Below are 16,855 nucleotides of genomic sequence, written 5' to 3'. Positions count from 1 at the left end.
GATAATATATATATTCTATCAAGGATAAATTATTTAAAAAATATTTTTTGTTGACCAAAATACCATCCATTCTTGTTTTACTTACAAATTTTAACAATTAAATATCTTTTCCAATGTCAGTGTAATAATGTCAATGTAATGATGTCGTATTATCGAACAATTATAACTCACTCATTTGAACTTCGATTGAAATGTTTTCATGATGTTCGAAATAAGGTTCGCACACCTACAGAATTAAGTTGGGAGGGGCAAAACAGAAAGGGGAAAAAAAAAAAAAAAGGGCAAAACAGGAAGCTGAGTTGCCACAACAGAGTATTTTCACAATCTTATCATTTCTATAAACTCGATCAATGGAAAAATAGACTTGCAACTGATATGGTGGACGGTAGTAAGAAAATTGTCTAGCACAATTCTAAAGAAAAGAAAACAAACAAAATACAGAAATAAAAGTGGCAATGTTTGACCACCCATATTCAAGATGGTTGCTTAATACATGTTATACTAGTTATCTCGTCCCAAGACGATCAAATTAGGCCACACGCAGAGTAAGTTTCTTCTCTCTACATCCTGAGACATCTACCTGAACCACCATCTCTGAGCGCCGGAAATTGCAGTGTTCAAGAATGGGGCATAACGATTGATAAGTGGATTCACAGTCCTCCCAATCTTAGCCCACACAGCTTGATGGTAGCCAGCGGTGACAGGGACATGATACATTAGCTTCAGTAGCTGCAGTAAAGTGCATCAGAAGACAAAAGTCACTTAGTTCAATTTAGCTATACTGCTAAAAAAATTACCTAAATCTGCTCTGCTTGAACCTTGTGCTATATGTTTTAACTGTTTAATCTAAATTCAACTAAATAGCTAACTATCCCTGAATGCATGGATACAATTTCTTTTGAACGAATATCATAATTCTCAAAATGATAAAACCAGAGTCCACAAATACTATATATTTATATGTCGATCTAAACCATTGTTTGCTGCTCTGATATATTGCTAACATAGCACGCCATTCATAGACCCTCTAGCATAGGTGTCTCATCATCTGCGCATTTCTCTAGAATATCTACGTCAAACTTTTTGGTACTATTGTTTATTGAAACAAGAAAACTAATTTATTTTACAAAGTAAAAAAAGTCTAGTTCTCAGGGGGAAAATCATGATACTTATTCTATGTTTATTTGCCATATGAAATTGAATGTACCTGCCAGTACATGAATGTTTGTATTATGTTGCGTTGCCACCTGGCCAAAACAATTAAAGCTTAGATTCGCAGAAGTAAATAAAGTACTCCAAGAAAAGAGAAAAAGAAGTTTAACAGTAAGAAGAGAATAAGATAACAGAAAGTTTTCGGAAGTAACTCACGAGACTAATGAGGTTATAAGAAGGAAGCCAAGCACAACTTCAGTATGTGACGACAGAATACTGAGAGTAGTTGTATTGGACTCCACCCATACACAAGGAACTTCAAGGTATTTCCTATATAACGAAAAAACAGAAAAAAGTATAAGAAATAATTTCATGGAAAAGAAACATTAAATGTAGAAACAAAATACTGCACCAAGTTATAATGTAAAATTGACCAATCTACATCAAGCATTGAAACATCAGAAGATATCCAAAAGTAACTCAGAATCACTGTGAATAAGGCAACAAAAGACGAATTGTAACCATGCCCAACCATGTAACAGCTTCAGAGGCAGAGGGTAACTCTTCAGTTACAACTTAAAGCAAGCATTGAAGCATGATAAGTGATAAATAATGGAGGATTGACCAAGGACAAAGGCATCAAATGGCATGTCATACACAATAAACCTATTGAAGAATAGTCAGTCCACTACAAGCTCAACCACAAACTATTCAAGTCATTAATAAATGTTTGAGCTTCAAAAGGAAACATCAAAGCAAACAATTTCATTTTCTATGAATGTGCAGGGGGAAGCAAAATTCATGCTGACCCTCACCCAAATCTGCGCATAATTGTAAGTAAAACCAGCTCAAGAAAACAGATCGGCCCATTCAAACACTGGATTACAAGACAAGAAATCTGCGTGTCCATGGACACACACACACAAAAGCGAGAGAGAGAGAGAGAGACAGAGGAGGGGGGGAGGTAGTCTTTGCATAAGCAGAAAACACCGTGCAAAAATATTGTTTGCAGTTTCCAATGGGTTAAACATGTTTGGAAGCAGATACGCAAAGCAAAAGGTGGCAAAATTCAAGAAGGAAAGCTTAACGAGCAAAAGCGAAACATCCTAAAAAGACGTGAGACAATCGTGAGTAGAACAAACTAAAAAAAAGATGTCTGACAACAGTGGAGATTACCGTCTCTGATAAAGATCAAATGATGAAAGAGAATTGACTTGGTGGACGACAAACAGATTTTAGTAAGGATCCATATGAATAAACCCAAATATTTGGGATAAGGATTATTGTTATTGTGGTATCAATACCTGCCCCTCCGAACCACCAAAACCTAATCCCAAAAAAGAAAAGAGGGAGTGCAAAAACATATTAATTTCACAAGGCAATATCCCAAATATGTGATGACAAGTTTTAGTCTGTCTTAACGCTTGTCTCCCCAAAGCATTAACGTGACGAACTTTTACAAGAAAAGAGAAAGTCCTAATAGACTTTTTTCTTCAACAGCTAAATAGAATTTATAGTTGACTTGACTGGTGGCCACCAGTTCAAACTCCCACTCCCTCAAAAGCTTGCCCACAAAAAATTATATTAAGTAATGAACTAAAAATCTAAGAAGAAACTCTGGGAAAGGATGGCATGTGATGCCAACTAGAAAGTTGAAAGACCAGTATTAAATAGGTCAAATGCCAATGACAAGGATTCAACTCAGTCATGGAATCTCAATTCAATGGTGGATATAGTCATATACCATACAAGAATCAATGAACGAGCATGTTATGCAAGCCCAAGAGAAGCAGTCCCATAATTGTGCTTAAACATTATGGCCCTCCTACCTGTACAAGGTGAAGCGACTGAAATTATGCCTTAAAAATTTGGCAACCTGCTCAATTGCTCGAGATAAAATGGGAATTAAAGCAACTGCAGCAAAGATCAACATTGTCATTAACAACATGAAATAGAATCGTATACAAAATGAAATAGCATTGTATAAAGAAGAATGTCAAATGAAGCAATCTTACATTTGAGGCAAAGATGCGAAGTAACAAATGTAAGGCAGTAGATGAAGTACATAAAATCTTTGGTCGCAATTATTGATTGGAAGTACACTTGCAATGCCTGCAACTTCCATGCCCTAGGTTTCTGCAAGCATTTACAGTTTATTTATAAAAGCAAAAGAGTGAGGTAAAATAAGTGTAGAATAAGGGCCAACAAAAATTTTAAGGGAAAAAAAGTAATAGGTTACCCCATATAACGTATATAGAGAGAAGAGAGAGGAACAAGCACTGCCCATTAAAGAAAGCCTATATGCCCTATTTGAAATGTTCGTTGGTACAAGAGGAATGAGTGCAAGGACTGCCACAATAAAAACCTGCAGTAAAAAAATATATAGAAGCAGCATTAATAATACATGTATTGAGATGTTAACATAAGTATACAACAACGAACCCAAGGTTACAGGAAATACACGCAGCATGAGTTGCACCTAAAGGTTAAAGATTATTTCACACACACACACACACACAGCACATGGGCACATATAATTAAGGTATCCATTAAGAAAGCCCAGAACCAGTGCTGTGCCTGAAGAAACATCTGCACTCAAGAAGTGTACTCTTCAGTTGTTTAAGATAACAGAGAGAAATGGTCAATCTTTATCTTAGATTATTATTCTATTTTAGATTTGGTATTTCTGTGAGTTTCCATCTAAGTTGGATGATCTCAATAAAATGAACACTATAAAGAGATTGGGACTCCAATCTTGTTAATCTTCACCTCATTGTTAACCAAGCTTTATTCCATATTGCATAAGAAGACCAGGCCTCATTCCACAATCCTAATACCCTTAAGTATTCATCTGGAAACCAACCTTTATAATAAAACGCCTGAACAAGATGACAACCAGCTAAACTTTCAAATTGCTCGACTCTCCAAGTTACCTCCATCATAAACCCCAAATCAAACAAAACAAAAGATTCAACTTTATAATTCTATAAGATTCCAGGTTTTTTTCCCCTGTTTGTTTCATTGACTAACCTATCAAAATTAAGCCCTGAATCCTGGTCAAAAAAAAAAAAAAAGCTGTATCAAAATTTCAAAACCATCACAAGATTCATATCCCTGACCTCTACAATCAACAAAGTTCTCAATACAATACAAAAAAACTAAAATAAAATTAAAACCGAAAGTAGAACCAAAATAAAAGGTAAACAACTCCGTGCACAAGGCTTCCGTATTGGAGGCAAGGTTGGGGAAGTGCAAGGTGTACACAGCCTTAGCCATGCCAATGCAGAGAGCGTATTTCCACGACTTAAACTCATGACCCCAAGGTTGTGGAAAAGTAACCTTAAGAATATTCTAAGAATGTAATACTATAACCATAATATGACTAAAAAAGTATATATTCCATTCCATAAACCACCACAACCTCCCCAACCCAAACCCCACCACAAGAAGAAGAAGAAAACAAAACCCCAGATAAAACAGGTTCCTTCCTGTGTGATGCTTCAGGCTATGCTTTTCAGCAACTGTGGGGATTGAAAAAAAAAGGAGAATGGAGCAAAGGCAAGGAGTAGAGTATAATTTTTGTGTTGTCTTGCTCGTGACACCAGAAAACACCCTATGGGCTATGGGGATTTCTGAGAGAGGTAAAATCTAGCAACAGCTTAAAAAGAAATTTGAAGAAACTAATATATAGAATGCAAAATTGGCAGTTTTCATCAAAGATCACCAAATTTTTGCTAATTACAAGTGGCCAGATTCAAGTAAGGATAAAACACAAAGTACAAAAGAAAAGAGACAAAGGTACATAAACATAAACAAATTTGTGAGTACTCCATATGGAAATCTTTATCCGAAACCATTTTAACCTTACAAAAAAGAAAAGGAATAATTGATATACCCAAGCATTGACAGAAAACTGTATGGTTTGTCGATCCCAACGGACAGAAGTACTTGGACTTGAAGTTGCCGATGTCCCAGAGTTTCTATTTGTAGGCCCTACAAGATAACTTGGTTTGATTACTAACAAAGAACAGGTATCTGCCAATTGAGGAGCATATAAGCTCATCTTTTCTACATGTGGTAATAAAATTCATTCCTCATAGTTTCCTGTAATGGCAGAAAAACAAGGATGTCCAACCTGTGTTCTGCGACCGAGTTTGGTCATTTGCACGAGTTGAAGAGGCTGACGAAGACACTGATGGTTTTGCAAACTGGGATGAACCACTTGAAGACATTGACTCCACCACGAGATCAGGATCCTAAAAACAGAGCATTTCCAGATGTTATTGTGGTTTAAAATTCCAGGATGGGAAAGAAAATATATACGCAGAAACATGCCAACATATGGCATACAGATGAAACAGTCTCTTGCATCTTGCCTACCATAAAAGATCATTAACTGACTTACAATCTATATCCAAGTCAAATTAAAAAGACTATTCCTACTTTCTAAAGCTACAAGATATTAACAAAACAAAAACGTTTCAAACATGGATTAGAAAATAAAATAATCTCCGAAATGCAAATAAAAGCCACAAACTATTTCGAAAATAAGATGAATCAACTCTCTTCATAATTTACATCAAAGATAAAACCCACAATAACCCATAATTATGTAATCCTCCCTGCAGTCCGTTCGTATTAGTCCTACAGTTCAAGGAAAACCAAACTTAGATGGAAACATACGGAGAAAAGAAGCTATTATAATTTATAACACAACTTGTTAAGAAACTTAAAACAATGGCTAGATCATTCCACTCACTGAAAACTGAAAAGCCATCGTCCCGAAAGATATCAAGTACAGTTGCAATTATGAGCGAATCACATTAAGGATAAGTAAGAGTAAGTCAGGAAAACATTGACGATTGAACAGACAAAATCAAATGCAATTCACAATTCAAAAATAACGCAAACGACCGAAAACATGTCTAAATAATGCCTAAAACACTGCGTAAACGCAATAGTAGATGGTACAGAGCCCCAAAACCCCCAAAATTACAGTTTCCAAATCAACCAAACTGAGAATCCAAAATCCCAATAGTAATCCCAACCAAACACACTGCGTTGCAAAATCTAAAACCCCTAAAGATGGCCATCATAAAACAAAACCAGATAAACACACATGTGCTATTGGAGGTACGTACGATGTAACGCTGGTAAAACTTGCGCTTGTAGTGGTCGACGACGTCGGAGCGGGAGGCCATGTTGGGAGGGATGAGGATGTTGGACCAGTAATCGGCCCATCTGGAGTCGTTTTCGTAGTCGTAGGCAGCCGCCGCTATCTTCTTCAGCTTCTGTGGATCATCTCTCTCCTCTCCCATCTTTCTTCTACTTCTCTCTCTCTTCCCTCAGAAAGTCTCCAGAGTCGTGTTTGGTTCGTACTTACTTCTATCGAATATTCCCGACTCTCTTCACTCCTTCCTACTAAGGGCCCGCCGCTGTTCTGCTAATTTCTGTTAATTTCTGCTTAGTAATAATTTATTCCCAACAAATAATTTTAATAATAATTTATTATTTAGGTTTGACTCATTTTCTCTTTAGTCAAATTGTTTGGGTTGGACTGGTTGTTGCTACGGAAGACCTTGGTCTCCAGGCCGGATTTTCAATCACATTTATTAGATTAAATTTAATATAAAAATCAGAAAATCTAATATACATCAATCTTTCCACTCTATCAAACGGACTCCACATCGATGTTCTGTCAACGAAAAGAGTGAACTGAAAGAGTTGATGTGTTGGTTAACAACGCTGCTTGGAGTTCAATTACAATTTCTGGTTTAACCAACTGGATCTTTTGTACTTCCCCCGTTTTGTTCACTGAATTATGGGAAGCATTAAGCTTCATATGAGTTGTTTACCTACACCTGTGGGTTGATTATTGAAAGCATTCTCCAATAACGTGCATGTACTCTTATAAGGGTAATACACATGCCCCATTAGTCTTACCAATCGTCAACATTCGTTGGTGTGGTGTGAACTATTCCGACAGCATGAGATTTACGTCCACTCAACCATTTAAAGGGCACACTGACAAAAAAAGAGAGACTACCTCTTGGGTTAGTTGCGACGGTATTACACAGTGCAACTAACCAACTGGTGAGACAGGATAGTCTTGTTCACACAACTCTGAAATTATTTCCTGTATGGCAACGACTTCTACAAGTCATAATGAATGGCTTATTAGTGTTTGGTCCTCCACATCCTCATGATCAATGGAGTACACAACTGAAAACGACAGTTAGTTGCCCTCACGCAGTGTATTTACATCATCTCTGCCGTTACGGCGGCATTGAAGTGAACTTATCATTTGGAGGATTTCGTCATTATAAGAGTTGGGAATTGCCACAATAAAAACCCCATTTGTAATACAACTCCATAGTATTAAACATGGAGTCCTGGGGCCAAGAAGTGGTGTTGATCACAGGCTGCACAGAGGGAGGTATAGGGCATGCCCTGGCCAAAGCATTTGCTGCCAATGACTGTCTGGTTGTTGCCACCAGCAGGTCATTGGCTTCCATGGCAGACCTTCAGCATGACCTTAGGTTCTTCCTGCAAGAAGTCGATGTTCTGTCCGAGGAGAGCGTGCAACGAGTCATGTCAGTTGTTATTGAAAAGTATGGAAGGATTGATGTATTGGTTAACAATGCTGGTATTCAATGTATTGGTCCTCTTGCTGAGATCCCATTACCTGAGCTGGAGCAAACATTCAACACTAACGTTTATGGTAACCTATGTTTCTAGTCCTTGTATGGAAAACTCCAACCATCTATTTTCTTTCTGATAACACCTATGTACTTGTGTAGGTCCGATGAGGCTAATTCAAGCTGTTGTTCCTCACATGGCGTCTAGGAGAAAAGGGAAAATAGTAAACGTCGGGAGCGTTGTCGCTCTGGCTGCTGGACCATGGGCTGGTGGATACAATGCTTCCAAGGCTGCACTTCATTCTGTAACTGATACCTTGAGGTTTGTGAATAATGTGTTACTCTTTCTTACTGTTTGGTTCATGTCTGATAGCGGTAGCCTCTGTACGCAGACTGGAGCTAAGGCCTCTGGGGATCGAGGTTATCCTCGTTGTCCCCGGAGCTATCAAGTCTAACTTAGGTAAATCTGCTGCAAATCGGTACGAGCAGATGCCAGAATGGAACTTGTACAAGCCATTTGAAGAAGCAATCCGGGCCAGAGCACATTTTTCTCAAGGACCCAAGTCGACCCCGTCGGGAGAGTTGGCAAAGAAGACTGTGGCTCTGGTGCTAAAGAAGAACCCACCAGCATGGTTCTCCTATGGCCACCTCTCAACTATAATGGCTGTCATTTACCATCTGCCACTCTTCATCAGGGATTTTATCTTCAGAACTTTGTTTAAATGCTGATTTAATGAGTACTATCAGGTTTATATATGCTTGCAAATCTTCTTCTGTTATACTTCATTGAAAATTAGATACTGTATTATACGTATGGTTGGTATAACCTTGTATACCTCTAAAACTAGGGATAGCAAAAAACGACCCTGACATTACTCACTATCTATAGTATCTTATCCGTTTAAATCCCAAAAACCAATCACATAGGGTTTGAAAACGGTTTTGATTTTCAAACCTATCACACAGTTTCACGATTTCAAGTCGGTTTTGGTTAGGCTAAAACTAATCCTAGAATATCCACGAGTTAAGGGTCTCTGTAGTGGAAGTCACTCTTGCAATTTCAATCAGAAGCGTTGATAGTGCATACCAATATGGGGCCAATCTGTTTTTTGACTTTAGTAAACAGATTTGATGGCACCGATTGAAACTGCAAACATACAGCAGGTACGCTCAACTAGAATATCCACATACAAAAATTTGCAGAACGTAGCACATTACAAACCTAAAGGAAACCAAACAAGAAAACACATATCTTTTGAACAATAAATATCCCTTTACCAAAGTAGGTTGATTATGGCATTGGTCATCTTGTGACATCCCCAATCATCGCGGACACAGATGATTTAAGGAGTGTGGCTAATTCCAACCTGCAATATTAGTCATTCTCTCATAAGGCAAATTAGTTACATTATTGTCAGACTTCTATATGCCGCGTACAGGCTTTTAGAAACCTAGTTGGCACGGTTAAAACTTCAACAAAATTTTCTGCCTGAAAACTGGGTCATTAAGGTATGCCATCTACAAACTAAAGAAACAACTTTCCACTCCATCATTTCCTTTCACTTAAGAATGGTAAGGATGACCATAGTATACGACCCCAGGAGGTTGAAGCGGCCGGAAACTAGGAGGTCCTGGGGGTTGATGAAACAATGGGTTTGGCTGCTGAGCCAATGACAATGGCTGCTGCAGGGTCAAAGGCCTCATTGTGCTGACCATATGAGGTGGAGGAGGTGGTCCTGGAGGCAAATGTGGGATGCTAGTATACCCGAAAGGCGGCATTAGCCCTGCAGATGGCTGCATGTACTGTTGAGAAGGTGGAGTCGAAAGTATGTGGTATTGAGCTTGCTGGGCTGAGGTTTGGTTTTGCAAGGTTGGTTGGGGAAAAACTGATTGATATGGATGGTTTGAGGGACCAGTGTGTGATCCTGGCAAAAAAACATTGGGATCTGAAACAGGCAAGGAATTTTCAGACCTTGATGCTGAATCAGAAGCTGAACTGATGGATGTAGATGTGGCTGAATTCGATGCCGTTGAGGCTTTTGTTAAACCAGCATTCTTTGCTTCTTGAGCTGCAAATGTAGAAAGAACAGAGTGCATAATCATTTGTGAGGAGCTTGAAGCTGTAAGCTTATCTGCAACCTCAGCTGCAATGGAAGCAGCTGTCCTCCCGGGCGTTTCTCCTGCCTTCATATTAATGTCAACTGGTGATGAGGCTAAACTAGATGGTTTTGACACCCAATCTTCGTCATTGAGTCTTCCCCGCATATTGCTGGTTTCCTCAACCTGTGCCCCTGCCACCTAAATTAGTGAAATGCAGTATGTTAATATAAGAAGTTAAGAACAATAATACTTGACGCATACAATATTCTTAGTCAATCATGCAATTTTTCCATCAGGTATCTTTATCATATCCGCATCATGTCACAAATAAAAAGCACCAAGATTTGGTCTCAGAAGAAAAAAAAATAAAATTTCAGTGGAGCATAAGAAACGAGAACAAAAATGAGTAATGTTCGTCATAGGGAAATTACAAAACATCCAACTGAAAAATATTGTTACAACAGGCATGATCTGATTCATATTTCCAACTTCCAACTACATAAATTTCTACATTGTTCAATGCGAAAGGCAACCAAGAATCCAGTAGAGAGGTATACGATGAAGACATACCTGCATCTGAGTACGAACATTCTCCAATTCACATTCCTGAAAAGAATTTAGTAATGCATAAAGATATTGGTGACTTCTCATATGCATAGAATGACAATCAAACCATCACATGTAAATAGGAATCTTTTAAGGGATAAGGATTAAGGAGGCTGACATCAAGATCAGGTACCTGTTCATGTAGAGCTTCTTTTAGCTGAAATACAAGTGCCGCTCTACTTGCTTCAACTGATTTAAGCTTCTGAATGCACTGTTTCAAAAGATTTTCTTCCTCCTCAAGCTCTTTGGACATGGTTTTTCTTTTTGCGTCTTTTGCTGAAAAGCAGGGAGAGATACTTCAGGCATCCACATATTTTGAAAATCAAAATGATAATTGAGGTGCATCATGATGTACACAGGGCCTTTCAAAATAACTAATTTACAGCTTACATGTAGCACAAGCTATGCCAACATCTTTCTCCATCTTTCTTATACGGTGAACAGCGGACCTGCAATTACTCGTCTCCACCTCTTCACTAGGTAGTTCACCGAGTACCAAGTGAAATGCTGAAACTATTTTTTCAGCAGTACCTCCAATGGACAACTTCTGCTTTCCAAAGAAACAACATAGTGAGATATATGCCAGTAACAGGAAGACAAGTAGAAGTACGATATAAAAATCAAGTACTTGGTTATATATATAAGTCTAGAAACCAAACAAAACAGAGGAAGAACTTTGAGTGAGAGAAAATGTTCCTCGCACAAACCGTTCTAATGGAGCGTGAGTCCCGTTTTACAATTCTGACAGAACGTGAACGTGAACGTTTTTTGCTTAATTCTAAGGGTGGAGGCACATCTTCACTGAGCATCGCATTTTTTAGGCTCCGAGCACGGGATCCAAATACTCTCCTTTCCTCCCATATTGCTACCTGAAAATCATGTCAGACTAATTACAAACCAAAGGATATTTCATGCAATAGGTAAGATGAACATTTAAGTAATCAGTGGTTTAAAGATGACACAAGTTGGACAGGACAGCAGTGAACTGTTGGCATCTTCTACATTCCTATGAATATTCAATGTAGATGTCAAAAAGAAAAAAGAGGAGCAAGCTGCCTTTACATTATACACTCATTTAAGGTTGGAAGTGGTGTGACCATTTAGTTAATCTACGCACAGTACTGCCTAATATAACTTCACCAATGACCCAAACATCCACCAGTAACAATTAACAGCCAACCTAAATGCCAAATAATAAATGAGATAGACTAGGAATACTATCAAGCCATAGGTTATGACCAGTATTCCCACTTGCCTTAGATAATGATTGTGATCTGTATCATCAGTAGTGTTTAGATTGCTATATCTAAACCACAAAAAAAAGGAAAAAGACCAGCTTACCAGTCTAGACACGACATTCTTGCCACGATCATCACCTTTTCCAGCAACATCTTTGAGTGCTGCTGGGAGAACTTTCCAAAATTCAGTAACAAATTCATTTCCATTCCGCTTGCTGTTCTGTAGGATGTCATTTGCTAGGTACAAAAGGGGAACTTTCTGAACCATCTCTGAAGTGTGGAACTGTTTATCCCATGTTGCAACAACCACTTCTGCTTTACTTCGGTGAAATATACACCAGTGTGACAATGCTACACAAAAAAAGTTAAGAAAAACTATTATATGAAATCAATCCTTAATATGACTCTACGAACTACATTACCAAAGTCCAAAACAGATAAAGTTCAGACGCAAAACAGACATCAAGAAAGACCTTTCATATTGATCTCCATACTTAACTCAAGTGCAGGCCAGCAGATACAATCAAAATTAGACTCAATTAACCAAAGGGGTGTAACTCTAGAACAAGAGAGAATTAAAAAGATAGAAAAGTAAGGTACTTGATGATTGAATCTAGTGAATAGAAAAAAGATTTCTTCAAATCATACTCCCACAACAAAAACTGACATTTCGATCAAAGAGCAGCAAAGCTATATTTAATACACATGCAATCAACTGAAAACATGAGAAGCAATGGCAAACGCATATAATTATTAAAATTCAACAAAAAATTCAAAGAAGCATACTTTCTATGCACTGCTGGGTGCTGTTTAGCTTGGAAAGCCTTTCTGCAAGTAGCTGTTCACTGAATGTGCTATTCATCAGCCCCGCAACTTATATAGTTAAGGAACCCTAATGCACGCTCAGAAAAACAAAACAATTCTATTCTTCGAAGATAGGAAGTTGCTTCCTAAAAGCTCAGAAAACATAAAGAGCCGCCAACGACAACTAAAATTGTTCGATCTTTCAAACTCAACAACGAAGAAGGGCTTCACTTGCAAAGAAATTTATGAAAGAAGGAAACCAAGGGAACGACACCGTTTGGAGAGAGCGTTGAGAAGACAATGAGCCCTAGAATGGTTTTCACAGAGAACGGGCGTTTCGAACTAATCGAGAGATGACAACGGTCGTTTGAAGAAATTGAGAAAGCAAGACGATGCGAAGATTTGCAGAAAGAGAGGTTTAGAACTTAAGGCGCAAAACCATGGCAGAGTCGGAACAGGCTTGTCCGAATGGATCGACGGTCGGGCTGGAGCCAAGCCCACCCGCTTTTCATGGATCATATCCGGTTCTTTGATATGTCAACAGCTTCAGACATAGGGTAGGGTGACAAAAAAATTGATTTCGAATCGGACAACATCAAGTGTTTACGAAATATTTAGATGTCCGAATCCTAATTCTAAATTAGGTTTCGAACGTATGTAATTGACCACACCCGGATTGATTTAAATCTAGACGAGTAAATCGAACAATAACTAAATCCGGATTAGGGTAAAAACAACTAAATCGAACAACATTTATGTGTTTGGACCTAGACTCAGTTTTAAACTGGACAAAAATTTTGTGTTTGGACTCAGATTTCAGACATATACCTTATATCCGAACTTAATTTAATTCAGATAAAATAAATCAATCTATATATATATAATGGAGGATCCAAAAGGCTTCTCCTTGGTGTCACGTGGATGCCTCTAAAAAAACCTACACAAAAAATAAAAGAAAAAATTAAATATATTAAATAACTTTAAGACCCACAAACACATACAATTAATAATATACAAATAATTTTAAAATGATATTTAATAATACAACAAATAGTCATATCAATTATCACCTATTAATTGCATATAAAAACAAAAAGATAAAAGCTTAAATGAAACATATTCACAATATAAATATAAAATAACACACAAAAACATATAATATCACAATAAAGTTCTAAGACATACTACAAAAACTTCATGGGAAAAATGAACAATTTCAACAAAATTCCTAACGATATGTCCCTACAAATCATGGAATTAGTTGTCAAACAACAACCAATGATGATGGAAAAGATCCAGTTTATGATGCATTCTTAGAAGATTTCATACAGGATGATCCCAATGATCCCGTATAAGATAATCCCTTAGTGGATGATCATACAAATGAAGAATTTAATCAAATGTGAGATACATAGTACAACAAATTATATATTATATATGCTTATTGACATAGTATGAAAAATTGTGGCTTGCTGATATAAAAAGCAATAATAAATGAGATGTAAAAATTAGGAGATAAAGAATGTGCGCTATATTTTCTATAGAATTTATAATTTATGAGATGTTTTTAGTTATTTTACAACTTTGTTCAAAAAACCAACGCAAAAAATAATTGTTAAACTCTGAGCATATTTTTTCTTTATGCATCAAATTTTTCGCTCATTCTTAGAAAATTATTTATTAACATATTGAGAAAAATGTATTGTAGTTATTTGTTCATCTCATAATTATTTTCATTTTCTATAATTCAAGCTTTGTTATTCATTATGGTAATAAAGTATCGAAAAATTATCAAAAATATTTATTTTTTAAATTAATTATGTGTCGCGCGAAGCGAGAGCATGCAACTAGACAATTCCAACCTCAAATTTATGAGCATACGGCGTCGTGTCGTACTCAACGGAGGATCCAAAACGCTTCTCCTTGCTGCCACATGGATGCATCTAAAAAAAACCTACACAAAAAACAAAAAATAATTAACAAAAGAAAAAGTTAAATATATTGAATAACTTTAAGACCCACAAGCACATACAATTAATAATATACAAATAATTTTAAAATCATATTTAATAATACGACAATTAGTCATATCAATTATCACTTATTAATTGCACAGAAAAACAAAAAGATAAAAGCTTAAATGAAACATATTCACAATATAAATATAAAATAACACACAAAAACATATAATATCAGAATAAAGTTCTAAGACATACTACAAAAACTTCATTGGAAAAATGAACAATTTCAACAAAATTCCTAACGAAATGTCCCTACAAATCATGGAATTAGTTGTCAAACAACAACCAATGATGATGGAAAAGATCCAGTTTAGGATGCATTCTTAGGAGATTTCATAGAGGATGATCAAATTGGCCACAATGTGTATTGATATTCGTAGATGAAGTGAATTGCCGGGTTTATTTGTCTTCCTTTATTGGGATGAAGTAGAGACCCCTTTTTCATGTTATTCCAAATCTTGGTGCCTCGAGAATTGTTAGTGGTACAATCAAGGTAATGCATGCATCTGATTGTTGTTTCTTTACTTTTGATTTCCTGTTGTGGAATAGCAGGTAAAATATTATATAAAGCAGTTATGATCTCACGTTTTTGGTTGTGAAATATGGAGATGAAGGTGGATAGGCATATAATATTAAATTAAGATCCATAATGTTTTATAGAGGACTCACAAATTAACGAAAATTGCGAGCGGCGATTATTGAGGATGAGCGTGCTAAGTAGAAGGTAATCATTAGGAAGTAGGGGGACTCACATCATAAAACTTGCAATTTGTTTTGTTTGTTTTTGAGTACAAATTTGTTCAGTTGTAAACCTATGCTTTTGTTAATGACACTCCACTGTCGTAAAAATAGTTTCCACTAATCAATTGTATACTATTTCTTTTAAAAAAACTCATTCGTCCCATCGATGATCAATAAATTTGTATCATCTATTTTGCATCACCTATGATTGTCTGTGAGGTTTATTTTGAGAAGTGTTTTCATGTGTTATCAATGCTTATATAAGAGAAACAAGAAAATAAGGTCAATTTGTTATTTAAAAATTGTTCCAACCCCCGAATGTTGGTCGCATCTTATGACTGAATTTGTAGAATGTATCGAAGTTGGGGTTTCAAAATAATGGGTACTCAATATAGATGGCATACATAAACTACAATCCGCGCGAAGCGCGGGCGTGCTACTAGTTCAATCATCTAGACCGAACATAACTTTATCACCCCTATGTACACCTACCTTAGCAAGCAAATTTTAACATAACACTTTGAGCAACCACAACAATTTTTAACATAACACTTTGAGCAACCACAACAATGCCATTTTCTTGGGGCATGGACCAAAATATTGGCACAACAAAATCATTTTGATGGTCTCATTTTGTTGGGAACAACATGTAAGCACATACTCTTGTTTGCCCACATGTTAGCTTCATTTGCGACCCACATCCTCTACTACACTCACAAATACATAAAAATTAATATTGAATCTCACCTCTATTACACCGAAAATAAAATCAATAAATTTACACCATTATACCAATATATTTTATTGATCTAACCACATCAACAAAACAAGTCTCTCAATCCATTTTATTATTCCCACGAAAATGACATTGTTATCATTGCTCTTAGCAGGGTTATTTACGTCATTTTCAAAATAAAATTTAAAAAAACCGTACATCATTACCCTTTTATTCTTGTCTTTTTATTTATATAAATGACTGTCCTTCTAGATATTTGATATGACCACACACGCTTACCCTTTTAGATATCGATTATTAGTAACTCTTAAGTTTGCCATTTATGTATCGGATATGAGCCTAAACTAAATCGAGATAATTCAAGTAATGCAAGGGTTCGTATTGGGCTTTATTTCTTTAAAAAAAAACCCAATAAGAACCGTTCAGGCTTCAGCACTTCAGTACGACAGGATTCATCAAATCAACCAAAAGTTTTTTGACAAAAATTTTTAACAGTTTGATATTTAAATATTTGTCGAATTACCCATAAAAAGATATATTAGTCCATTTAACAAAGAATTGAAGTCCCCTCGTTATGTGTAAATAATTAACATTACCCAATCATACACATTACTCAAGTAAATTGGAGCACCCACCCAACAAGGAGAAACAAAAGATCAACCACCCAATAAATCAAGTGAAGTATTTGCATATTCCTCATCCACAAGACATTCAAGACTCAAAACATGTTTTTTGAAAACGTCAAGTGAAAATTTTTTATGAGGATTTATGTTCTAAATCTTACTAGGCATTGCATGATGTGTTCATAAGAATCAAAGT

The 16,855-nt window shown here is 36.5% G+C and overlaps 3 protein-coding genes across 3 annotated transcripts; 1 reads left to right on the top strand and 2 right to left on the bottom strand.

Moving 5' to 3' along the window:
- Positions 1-315: 315 nt before the first annotated feature.
- On the bottom strand, positions 316-6,582 carry LOC119999060. Its single transcript, XM_038846566.1, has 9 exons — positions 6,294-6,582; positions 5,288-5,408; positions 5,048-5,145; positions 3,392-3,517; positions 3,168-3,288; positions 2,982-3,066; positions 1,369-1,482; positions 1,208-1,247; positions 316-729 (listed from the first exon to the last, which is right to left on the bottom strand). The coding sequence occupies exons 1-9, from the start codon at positions 6,468-6,470 to the stop codon at positions 577-579; spliced, it is 1,035 nt and encodes a 344-aa protein (XP_038702494.1). The 5' UTR covers positions 6,471-6,582; the 3' UTR covers positions 316-576.
- A 954-nt stretch (positions 6,583-7,536) lies between these two features.
- Positions 7,537-8,519, top strand: LOC119999061 (short-chain dehydrogenase RED1-like). The gene is made up of 3 exons (XM_038846567.1): positions 7,537-7,873; positions 7,953-8,112; positions 8,183-8,519. The coding sequence occupies exons 1-3, from the start codon at positions 7,537-7,539 to the stop codon at positions 8,517-8,519; spliced, it is 834 nt and encodes a 277-aa protein (XP_038702495.1).
- Positions 8,520-9,039: 520 nt separating this feature from the next.
- Positions 9,040-13,054, bottom strand: LOC119998324 (regulation of nuclear pre-mRNA domain-containing protein 1B-like). Its single transcript, XM_038845627.1, has 7 exons — positions 12,521-13,054; positions 11,838-12,085; positions 11,204-11,365; positions 10,887-11,043; positions 10,630-10,772; positions 10,461-10,496; positions 9,040-10,088 (listed from the first exon to the last, which is right to left on the bottom strand). Exons 1-7 carry the CDS (start codon positions 12,594-12,596, stop codon positions 9,354-9,356), a joined length of 1,557 nt encoding a protein of 518 aa, XP_038701555.1. The 5' UTR covers positions 12,597-13,054; the 3' UTR covers positions 9,040-9,353.
- Positions 13,055-16,855: the final 3,801 nt, after the last annotated feature.

The sequence above is a fragment of the Tripterygium wilfordii genome, chromosome 5 (genome assembly GCF_013401445.1).
Source record: "Tripterygium wilfordii isolate XIE 37 chromosome 5, ASM1340144v1, whole genome shotgun sequence".
NCBI classification, from domain to species: domain Eukaryota; kingdom Viridiplantae; phylum Streptophyta; class Magnoliopsida; order Celastrales; family Celastraceae; genus Tripterygium; species Tripterygium wilfordii.
The sequence above is the reverse complement of the archived record's forward strand: the minus strand, read 5'-3'. Positions and strand labels throughout refer to the sequence as shown.

Coding starts and splice junctions, on each gene's coding strand:
- LOC119999060 (XM_038846566.1), bottom strand. CDS start 6,470: ATGGGAGAGGAGAGAGATGATCCACAGAAGCTGAAGAAGATAGCGGCG. Junction 5,409..6,293: donor AGTTTTACCAGCGTTACATC/GTACGTACCTCC, acceptor CTCTGTTTTTAG/GATCCTGATCTCGTGGTGGA. Junction 1,248..1,368: donor CTTATAACCTCATTAGTCTC/GTGAGTTACTTC, acceptor TGTTTTGGCCAG/GTGGCAACGCAACATAATAC.
- LOC119999061 (XM_038846567.1), top strand. CDS start 7,537: ATGGAGTCCTGGGGCCAAGAAGTGGTGTTGATCACAGGCTGCACAGAG. Junction 7,874..7,952: donor ATTCAACACTAACGTTTATG/GTAACCTATGTT, acceptor GTACTTGTGTAG/GTCCGATGAGGCTAATTCAA. Junction 8,113..8,182: donor TCTGTAACTGATACCTTGAG/GTTTGTGAATAA, acceptor CTCTGTACGCAG/ACTGGAGCTAAGGCCTCTGG.
- LOC119998324 (XM_038845627.1), bottom strand. CDS start 12,596: ATGAATAGCACATTCAGTGAACAGCTACTTGCAGAAAGGCTTTCCAAG. Junction 12,086..12,520: donor CACCCAGCAGTGCATAGAAA/GTATGCTTCTTT, acceptor TTTTTTGTGTAG/CATTGTCACACTGGTGTATA. Junction 10,089..10,460: donor ATGTTCGTACTCAGATGCAG/GTATGTCTTCAT, acceptor TCACTAATTTAG/GTGGCAGGGGCACAGGTTGA.